This window comes from Rhea pennata, chromosome 9 (genome assembly GCF_028389875.1).
Source record: "Rhea pennata isolate bPtePen1 chromosome 9, bPtePen1.pri, whole genome shotgun sequence".
Taxonomy (NCBI): Eukaryota; Metazoa; Chordata; class Aves; order Rheiformes; family Rheidae; genus Rhea; species Rhea pennata.
In genome coordinates this window covers 20628299-20639206 of record NC_084671.1, presented here as the reverse complement: position 1 = coordinate 20639206, position 10908 = coordinate 20628299, and the positions used below count along the sequence as shown (strand labels likewise).

Below are 10908 nucleotides of genomic sequence, written 5' to 3'. Positions count from 1 at the left end.
TTATTTTACTTAAACCTTGCTAACCAGCACCACTTTAAATCCCACCAATTCGTTACTAAAGAGTTCATGGTTGGCCTGAGTTGGTGGTACAGATCAAGCCCTGTTCCTGATACAAAGAAAAGAGAGTAAAAATTGCTAGTATATGCCAGGACTAGCAGCAGCTTTATGTACATCCGTATCCACTTTCAGACCTTTTTTTGAGGAAGAGAAAAAAAAAAAAGAGAAAAGAAATGCCTTTTCTGAAAAAATCCAACCTAGTCACACGTAGCAGACAGGAAGGCACAAGTTACGGCGTCTTTGACGGCAGCAATGCTTGGGCATCTCGGATTGCTTTCACTTGCACTCTCCACCTCCAACAGTTGGTTAACTGGAAGCTGAATTTGGGCTTCGACGAACGACGGCGGGAGATCCCGCCAGCGGCAGGCTGCATCGCGTTCAGCGAGGAGCCTCGCGAGGCTCCCTCGGAGAGGAGGCGGGCGGCTGCTCCCGCCCGGAGGCGAGGTGCCCGCAGCGGACGGGGATGAGCTCAGGTGGCCCCCGGGCCTGCCCGGAGGCTTCAGGAGATGCCACCGCAGCGGCGGGTGGGACGGGGGCCGCGCTCGCGGGACGGCCGTTCGCGGCGTCCCTTCAGCCGTGCTCGGAGGGTCACAGCAGTTCGCTTGCCTCCGTGTGTCCGGTGTTACTGTAGAAAACCGGATTTTGGCAGTCAGTCTGCTGACTGCTTTCTGCACCCTCAGTGCCGCAGAGGAGCGAGCAGACCCCCTGCGAACACGCGTGCTCGTTCTGAGAAGCGAAGCCCTGCTTGGGACGTGGCCAGGGCGGGATGCAGCGCGGGTGCACCAGCCGTGGTGGCCCTGGGCTCGGGCTTCCTCTCGCCGCGGCCCCGCTGACCTGCCCCGAGATCAGCGCGCTCCGGCCGGGCGTTTCTCCAGTTGCAGGGACGGCGCCCAGAGGTGTTTCCGAGGCTCCCATCCGTACGGCGCCGGGGGAGCCGCAGGCACCTTGTCCCTGCTTTGGCCCTGCCATGAGGCTGCCCCTGCCCGAGGTGCTCGTACCCCCGACAGGCTTTTGGGGCGCGTGGCTGCGAACGGGCCTTTCCCGAGGGTGCCGGTGGCACGGTGTCCTTGCCTGCTGTCCCCTGAGCCAAGCCGGCAGCGCCCTCAAGTTATCACACCCCTCCGCCAGGACCAGAAACCAAACCAAAACCACAGCACTTGCCTGTTTTAGCTTCCTAGCAGTAACGTCGTCAGGCGATTGGTGTCCTAATCCTTCCAAGATGCTGTGTAAAACTGCAAGTAAGCTTTCACATTGCTGTTCTAGAGAGAGGTGACTTGATCCAGGGCAGAAAAAAAACAGAAAAACATTGTTTTGAATTTCAGTCTAAAGCCTTCCACTGTCTGGTGCAAACGCAAGGTAGGAAATGTGGGCTCATCTCTGACCTGCGTGGAAGTGCCGTTCAGCAGTGGGTGGAATCTCTCAAGTTTACCAACCCCCTCTACCCCCCCAAAACCCCCCAAACCTCACAAATACATCCAAAACCCTGGTTTATTACTACCAAAGCCCATTGCTTACTCAGTGTGCGTGGGTGCTGGGGAGCCCTCCGCTCTCCCTGGAGGAAACGAAGCCCTGCCCGTGCCTGGCTGCAGAGCCAGACCGTGCTGCGTGATGTCCCCTGTGTCACCCTGCTCATCTTCCCGTGTGCTGGGGTAGGTTTCAAGGTCACTGGGTGGTCAGAGGTGTCGCATGAAGCTGAGGTGCCTGCTGCAGCCTCCTGGCAGCTGTGAGCATTACGCCTGGTGGCTCAGTCCATTGCTCAGCCTATTCCGTGTGCACCTGCCAAATCAAGAACAGTTTAAATCCCAAGTAACCATGTTACCAGCCCAAGATGGAATCAGGCTTAAGTGTTACCTATACGTATTTACACACACGAGAGTGATTTGCAAGTACAGGATAAAATTGCAGTGGGGAGCTGGAGGTCAGATGGTCTCGATCTTTCTACTGTTCAATACAGCACCCTTCTTCCAAAAGTATTTTTGAATCAGCACCAAAGAGCAGCAAGCATAAACTCAAAAGTCAGCACCTTTAGCCAGATGAAACAAAACACATTAATACCAACCTTAATCTTCTCACTACTGATGCTCCAGCTTGCTGTGCTTGTGTTCAGCTCCTGAGTGATGGCACACTATCCACTACCAGCAGGACTAGGCTAAAAATACTTCATAATTTGAGATCACTAGTGAAAAAAAATGTAACTTCTGAATCTTCCTTTAAAATACTCAGTGTTCAAAAGCTGTTCAAAAGACACCACCATGGGTGGACAGCAGTTGCTTTGTGTCAGAGAACATCACTAAACCAAAGGTCAAAGAAAAATAAGAAAGACCACAGTGGCTTTCTCTAGCACCAAGATGTTCCTATTGGCACTGTGTTAGATGCCTACTGACTACAACTATGAGCAAACTGTAAGTATCAGATAATTGTTATTTGGCCAAGAAAGGCAAAGTCCTGCAATGACTGTGCTAGAATCATACGAATTTTCCCACTTGGCACGATTCACAGAAAATCCTGAGCCCAGCACTATAGCAAAGCTTGAATTGCAGAGCTACAGAAGCCTTGCAGATGATGCTGATGTCGCGTGTAGTTCTGGAAGGGTTCAGCAGCTCTGGAAGAGGCTTTGTAACCTTTCTGATGAGTCTGCTCTTCTGCTTTAAGCAAGTAATGGTACTTCCTGGGACAGAGCTAATGTCCTGCTTGCGAAGAACTTAGGTACTGACATACAAGCAAATGGTATGGAAAAGGGGAACGCCTGATCCCTGAAAGCCTTGCAACACATACCGCTGCTGCTCAAGCCTGTAGTTACAATCTAATCTGGTCTTTACACTCAAAGGACAGCAAATTCACAGGAGAATTGGGACACCCAAAGAGTCAGAAGATCTTGTACAGAGAAATGTATTTAGTGCATGCAAATATGCCTGTAATCTGCTGAAATGCAAATCTGCCTTATTGTCGTCCTAATCCCCATGCATGACACACTAATAAACAGGGCTTTTTAATACTTACCATCTGTGTTACAGATTGCTTCCCACACTGTGAGCTTGCTTGGTTACAGTTGTGTAGGCATCATGGAGAGATATATCCTGCAAATGACAAGCTGGATAATCTCTTGGGAGGCTTTAAAATGCGAATTGCAGTTTTCTCTCTCTATGCATTTGAGTCAGTTGTGGTACGTATGGCAGTATCTGTCTTCTCATTTCATGTCTATCACGCAGAGATAACTAAAATCTACACTTCCATCTGAGGGAACTGTAGGGTTTCCAGCTGGCTAATTTAGTGCATTCTTCATAATAGATTAACGCTTCCACCAAAAAGCCTTGCCTGCTGCCTTCCCACCTGTTAAGATTAATGACATCTACCATTTAAAAGCCATCATGGGTCCAGAGTAGGGGTCTGTGCAGACATGCAGCGCAAAACTACGGTCTGATCTTCTCATCACCATTGTACATCTCTTCTTATTTAGCTAGTAACTATAACATCCTTCCCCACCATCCCAAAGTTGTCTAACCTTGGACTGTCCTCTCTCAGGATCCTAGAGGATCTGGCTCCCACAACAGAAATGAGCCACAGTGTATTGACCTAATGTAAAATATTTACTAGTGTTACCATGCAACATTAGAAATGGGTATAATATTGCAAATGAGCAATAGCCAGCTTCTTTAGAAAGCCAGTAAGGAGCTAGCTTAAAAATACTGAGTTGGCCACCCACTCAGTTACATTACACCAGAATGGGTATACCAAGAATTGCTATGGCTGGATGAAGGGTCTCAGCGTCCAAGCTAGCAGAAGCACAGTGGACCAAACCCTAGCTAGCGTAACAGTTGTCAAAAATCCACCCAGAGGAAAAGCCAAATCTGTGAGAGAGTCTTGTATATTGTTAGAAGCAAGACTGGAAGAAAGGTAAAACTCTGCTGTGCTGCTGGGGTTAAGAAATCCTTTGGTAACGCTATGCAAGTGCAGCAGGGAACACACAAACTTCTGCTAACAAACGTACTAGCCTTGCTCAGATAAAAGCCTTCATATTTTTCAGTGCTTCATGCAAAAGACCACTGGCATATGCTCTTAAATGCATTTTCTCAATTTGGTTTGAAGCTTCAAAACCACTAGGCTTACTTCAACCGTGAAAAAATTTAATTTCTCTCATCCCCTCCCCCTTTGAATTTTGAACGATAAAGGATCAACAGTTATGTCTGGGGTAGGGAAGCAGATATTACACACATCTTGCTTACAAAATAGCTCTGGATTTCATGAAACAAGTTTATTTTCCTCCCCCAGCCAATGATGAGCACATGACAACCGTACAGAATAAAAGCTCAACTCCTTAGTTCTGCTCACATTCACTCAACATTTGCTCTAATCAATTATCTTATTTCATGCAACAAGAAAAGAATGAGATTCCTGTTATGCAGCCATAATCGGTTACAGTATGAAGCTGTGTCTGTGGAACATTTCTGATTTTGAAAACTAATCATGTGCTCTGCCATTACATCTCTCTTGTAAAGCACTGGGCTTTTACCCAACTTGTTTCTCCCCGCCTCCCACCCCCTTTAAAAACATTGACGGCGCAGTCTAGTCCTAGATACTACATTCTTACATTGTAGAAGCTAGCCTAACTGCAGTGTAAGGAATATATTTACCCAAGGAGCCAGACTGTGTTTTCCTAGTTTATTAAAACATAAAAGCACAGGCAGATGTTCCCTGCAGAGAAAGACAAAAGAGCTGAGGGTGCTGCATGTGAAAGTGGCTATCTGTACGAGGATAAAAGTCCTGCCTTTACACAAAAGGCTCAATATTGATCTCTAGGGCAGAGCATGGCATGGTGAGCTCAAATTTGGTGATAACATCAGGGTGTAGGACTCCAAGTTTCCCAATGCTCTGACCTTTGGCAATGACCTCAGCACAGCGACCAGGAAAGAAAGCAGAACCTGTAAAGAAAGTGAGAAAAAAAATCAATATTTCTCCAGGTCAAAAAAGTCAACAGGCATTTTGCATGGATAACAAAGCTCTCAGTATTCTAACAGTTCTCTTTGCTAAATGCTAAGAATGGGCTCCTACTGTCTTGCATTAACAGTTGTCACGATTGATAGAGAACGAGGAAACACTTTGAGTTAAAAATAAAATGTGAAGCCCCAAGCACGGGCATTTTTCACACTCCAGTTGTTTTATCAGAGGTTCTCTGATAAATGAGTAAAGTCAGAGTGATACTGAAATTAGGAACTTTTACAGGCTTTAGGTACTATTTAACACCTGAATATTTCCCACTTTTCTGTTTAGGGAAATAAAGCATCCTGTGATCTAAGGGGTAAGTAGGAATGTCACGCTTGATTACATGTCAAGTAATTAGAAACTTAACCTACATTCCTCGTCTGCAGAAGAGCTTTTAAGCAGTTTCATATATACTGTAAAACTGAAACAATGAGTGATCCAAAGAAAGCCCCAGATCATCATCTTCTTACTTAAAACTTAGCCCCAAGTTATTTGGAAGTTTTTTTTTTTTTTTTAAAAAAAAAAAAAAGTTGAACTGACCATGGAAGACTCAGAGGAACCATGCGACTTTTTCACTGAAAGCCTTTCCTGTCTGGGAACTTACCTGTGTGTGTGGAGATTACACCAGCAACACGTTCAAGCTTGGATATAGCAGCCACAACTGCATTGTTTTGTTTGTTTGTTTGTTTCTGTTCTGAAGTGAGTAGCATTTCTGTCTGCTAGCCCTTCACAAGATAAAACAAGACCCCAGAACCAGAAGAAGCAACCTTCCTCTTCTGAATCCACCTCTTTCAGAACACGCGTCCACCTGCGAACAAAACTGAGCAAAAGCAGCTTCCCTTTCCTGTGCAGACAAGGAAAGGTTTCGGCTCTGCGCAGTCAGAAAGTTTTACTCCTTACAACTGTGATGGTTGATGATAAACATTTTCTTCCAGCTGCTCTAACAATGAAGTATATAGTACAAACACCTCTAGCATGCAGTAATGACTGAGACTGAAAGTGATACTCCTCAAGTGTACTGCTACTGTTACATTCCAACCTACCAGCTCTAGGAAGATACTATTTTAATCTAGCGCAAACTTTGTAAGATTTAGGATTTTTTACGTGCCTTTTCATAGAGGAAAATCATGGAATACATATGTTCTGAGGCAGGGAATGCGTCATAGGGAAAAACAACCCCTCCCTTCTCTTTTCTTGGTCACTTCCAGCATGATTAGAGCACTGTGATGCTCCAAAAGAAATTGAATTAAACTAGAAGGAATGGAGTAAGCTTCGGTGGTCTAAGCTGAAACATAAAGCTTGTATTTTTTTGCTTCCTTCAATTATTTTCATCCTGAAAATGAGAGGAGGTCTGGATGCCATCAAATTAAGGCACCCTGCTTGGGACCTACAGCTAGTGGTGCTGTAGTGACTGCTGTAAACTGTCCCCTCAAGGGACAGAAAAGGATTAAAGAAGGCTGCTGAATCCTACAGATCCTCCTGTATCCTGAGAGCTGCCCTGGCTGTGTTTTTTATGGCACTGCCATACCTCTGTGGCATACTCTGCCACAGGGGAAGAATTCTTTACTACCTTTCCACTTGGAAGTCTGACAAATCAGGAGGGACAGTATCAGAGAACAGTCTGTACCCCTTCCCTTACCCCCCATCCTGCATCTTTTTCTCAATATCCTAAAATCCGACAGCATCTTCTACAAAAAAAGTGAATTTTCGGGTGCGAGTCAAGTTGCATCAGTGCAGATAGGAAACATCCCCTCGCTGTTTGCTCCTGTAACAGGATGAGGATGACTGTGTGCTGACGAACTGCTTTGATGATTCAGCCTTCGGCCTGTTATCGATGCTGCACGCGGCCCTTCAGCACGCTCTGGGCAATGCAAAAGGACGGCAGTAATTTCCCAAGGGCAATCTACCCTCCGATTGCTCCAAGCGCTACTAAAGAAAGACCTGGGACTGGATCAGCCCAGTGCATTTTACTGCATTTGCAAGGGGCTTTTAAGAAAAGGCAACAGAAGGCCAAGTTTAACCTCAAATCTCAGAAACATGTTCGCGATGCGCTGGACTGCTAGTGGGTAAGCCCAGAGAGATTTTCATTTTTAGCTCCCTAATGGAAATAGTTCATTTAAGAACAACCTCCTGTCAGGTCTGTAGTCATAGCTTGCAGCTGCAAGAACTGGAACACCAATTAAGTTTCTTCATTGTCCAACTGGCTGGAAGTGCAAATTAACTCAAATGCGTACTTCAATTTTGGCAGTCTTAGGAAATTTGCTGGCATTGGTAAATGATCACAGTAACATAGCAGATGTTTTAGAAAATATTTTGACCTGGTATCTTTTAGATCATCCAGCTCAAATCTTAGCTATGAGCGCAAAACATCTACTTATACTGGACATGCAAGAATAAAATTATCTAAACATGGAAATTCTGCTAGCACATGAATCTAGCCAAATAGACACTTTCCACTGCCAAATAGCAGTATACAAAATAAGCGTTAAAATAAAACTTGACAAAACAAATTTAGAAAAGAAACAAATTCTACATGCAAAGATCACACAAGAAACAAATTCTAGACACACAGATCACACTGCAGATTATTGCTGAAAACATAACCTAAAAATAAAGTACCTCTGTAGTTAGTGGTGAAAGTTTTCCTATTCGTGAATAAAGCTTGTATTGTACCGCTCATGAGCAGGATACAGTGACATTCTTTTAGAAGCTTGAATGTAAACTTAAACTGGCACAAAAGCAAGAAGCAAGCAAATGTTAATGCTGTCATGAAATCCTTCCTTAAAATTACAGAGAAAAAGAAAATAGGGCGTCAACAGTATGGTCAGTGAGAAAACTGACAATCTGAATTGTCCGTTCTTCTGAGCTGCTTAGTGTGTAACCTAGGGAAAGTTACTTCAGACTTGCACATCCAGTTCCAAATATATCATGAGTTAACTCTTTTTAACTTGGTTTTAGACCTTTCAGTGGTGGTGGGGGGGTCTAAAATAATACTGCATTGAGTCACTCTATTGCAAAAGCAGTTCTTATCACTGCAGCCGTATAACAACACAGGTTTTTCCTCCCTACAGTTTGAACTACCGCGCTCAGCAAGTTAATACTGAGCCTCAAGCTTCTCACAGAGGCTGATTCAACTGCCGGGTGTGACAAGGGGCTATCATCTTCAGGAGCGCCCGCCGACTTCTCACGGCCATCGCGAGGGGTAGGCCTGGACAGTCCTGCCTGTGAGAAAGCTTGTGTACATCAGATACCCCTCAGCTGGACTTCAAAACAGCAAGCTTGCTGAAGACATTGGCGTCAGCACCAAGTAGTGCACTTGCCAGAAGAGGAGTACTACAGGCCCCAGGGGTAGTCATCCGGCAGCCAGACCTTTCCGAGTCTTTGTTTCGGTTCTAAAGCAGTGGACTCTGAGGAGCTAGGAATGACTCAGTGACTAGAGGTGCTGCAGATGGCATGCTTTCTTTAAGAGGTAAAACACCCTGTGTAAGTAAAACACATTACGTGTTTTAGATTCGGAAACAATCATTGCTACCTATATTTTTCTTTTTTTAAAAAAGTTTGTAGGGATGATTTAAATTTCTAAGGATGCAAAGAACAAACTGTTGAAGGCAGTTTCCAAGATTGGTGCAGCCTCTCATAGAGTGAAAGAAACATTCAGTCTCAGGCACAAGAACTGCTCTGCTACCCAGGCGTCAGCAGTCATCGGTCAGAAGTTAGGTAGAATGGGGAGAGGTGGTGGGGGCACTTGAAGCCTTACCCAATCCTCACATCCAAAAGTATCGAATTTCTTTCGAAGGTAAACTTCATAAGTTCTTTAGAATTTTAATAAATAATGCATATTTATAATAAATTTTGAAAACTATTGGCAATTCAGCACATTATACTGGAAGCCATGAAAGTGCTATGTGATAATGCTATCAGATGAAATGTTAATTTAGCTAGAACCTGAACACTGATAGAAATGTATCCCTTCTTAACATGACCAGGGATTATGGTACAGCTTCGTAATACAGCTGCACTGAGCTGGTGGCTTCCCACCAGCAAAAGGTGGGCGGCTCTCCACTCACTGCTCCTTGTCCCTGCTCCTTGGCTGCTGATGCTAGGCAAATTGCATCAACTCACTAAGGAGGTGAATACTCCTCAAATACTCCAGAATACTGCTCAAAGCATTAACTTTTTGTAGGGTTACTTTTCTGCCCTTTTACTGAGCCAAACTGGCTTATGGCATGCATAGATCTGTGCCAGAGCTGCTCAAGGTAGGTGATAGGAGAGCATGCCTGGGAGAAGGGAGGAGAGCGGGACAAGCTGTTGATTGAACACAAGTCTGTAGCATGAAACCGTACATTCACTCCAGCTCTGAGTATTCTGCTCCAGGCTACGCATTAGGCATTCAGCCATGTTTTCAGTTTCATACGTAGCAATCAATGCTGGAAAAATGACTATGATGTTATTTATCTTACTTTGAGAGTCCTTGCAGAGTGAACATATAAATATATAATTAATTTCAAAGTGGAACACATAGTTCCATAAAGTGCAGGAAACAGGACTCTCAAATCCCCTTTTCATCTTAGTTAGGCTAACCCTGAAATGTTTGTTACTTTGCCATGCAATGACTAGCCTGCAGAGTACTTTGCAGACGTGGCACTAGCATGGTATCATTCTGTGACTGGAGGAAATCAGACAACAAGCAAATAGAAAAGAAAGAACCTGTTAAAAGCTTTAGGATCTGCATCTGTTCAGCTAATGTCTGGTTCTTGCACCAAAGGAACATAAGCTGAGGAATAGCCTTACAGATAATTTATGAAGTCTGGTTAATAATGAAACTGTTATTATGGTAATTCCTGTACTAGGGGATGTTGCTAAGTTTATTCATGTTTGCCAAAATGGCCTCCAGACTGCATCCAGCAGACAGGGCATCTCAAGTCTTCCTCACCATAGTCACTCTCCCTTCAACTAAAAATGAGTTAAGTGAAGGAGACTGGCTGAAGCCTGAAATTTGGTGTTTGTCCACATATCTCTGCAAAAGCACCAGAATTTGGAGTGAAGGTGAATTTCAGATTAAAAAAATTCAGCTATTGCAAAGAAACTACATAAAAAAAAAAAAAAAAAAAAAAAAAAAAAAAAAAACAGATAAAATTCAGCAGGACCAAAGATCACTGACCAGAAAGAGGGGGAAAAGAGATACAAGTCTTCTGTAGCAGGGGGAGCAATTTGACTGAGGGACCAACCAAGACTAGAAAAGGTGAGGTGAGCTGGGAGAACCTCACTATGTAGAGGACAAGCCAGGAGTTACAGGAGAACCTGGACAACCCATAGAACAGGACACCAAACCAGAGCATGAATCAAAATAACCAGGAGACGAAGGTACGGAAACTTTTTCCTGCTTTGTGCATTTTTTGTCTTATCAAGCAAATGGCAATGGTGTTTTAGACCTCTAGCAAAGCTTGTGTAGTGTGTTGTGGACTGGACTATCGCATTGCTTCTTGCAGTAAAGTATAAAACCTTGGAATGAGATTCAAAGCCCTGTGAACAACATGTGCTTACACTACTGCTGTGTATGAGGAGCCAGGAAAAAATGCACAGACTACCATCTTGTTTGAATAAATTGCACTATAATCTGAAGCTCAGCACTCTTAATTTTATACTTCCAATTTCAAAGTATAACTTTAAGTCCTGATGTCAAAATGAATCCAAAGGGCACCTTCCCCCAAAAAGATAGCAGCAGTGATCTGCAACTTTTGAGCAGGAACTCAAAGTTGACAAGTCTTCCTTGTACTGTATGTCTATATCATGTTCTCAGGAACTGTAAAGGTGTGAAGAGTAGACACTTTTTCCTGAAAAAGTCTTCACTAGTCAAGTGGTCACCATACC

The 10908-nt window shown here is 44.2% G+C and overlaps 1 protein-coding gene across 1 annotated transcript in view; it reads right to left on the bottom strand.

Moving 5' to 3' along the window:
* Nucleotides 1-4290: 4290 nt before the first annotated feature.
* The window catches only part of FARSB (phenylalanyl-tRNA synthetase subunit beta), a 40977-nt gene continuing 34359 nt past the window's right edge, over nt 4291-10908 (bottom strand). The window contains exon 17 of the mRNA XM_062582641.1: nt 4291-4976. Coding sequence (XP_062438625.1) covers nt 4825-4976 — 152 coding nt within the window. The 3' untranslated portion in view covers nt 4291-4824. The remainder of the gene's footprint in view (nt 4977-10908) is intronic.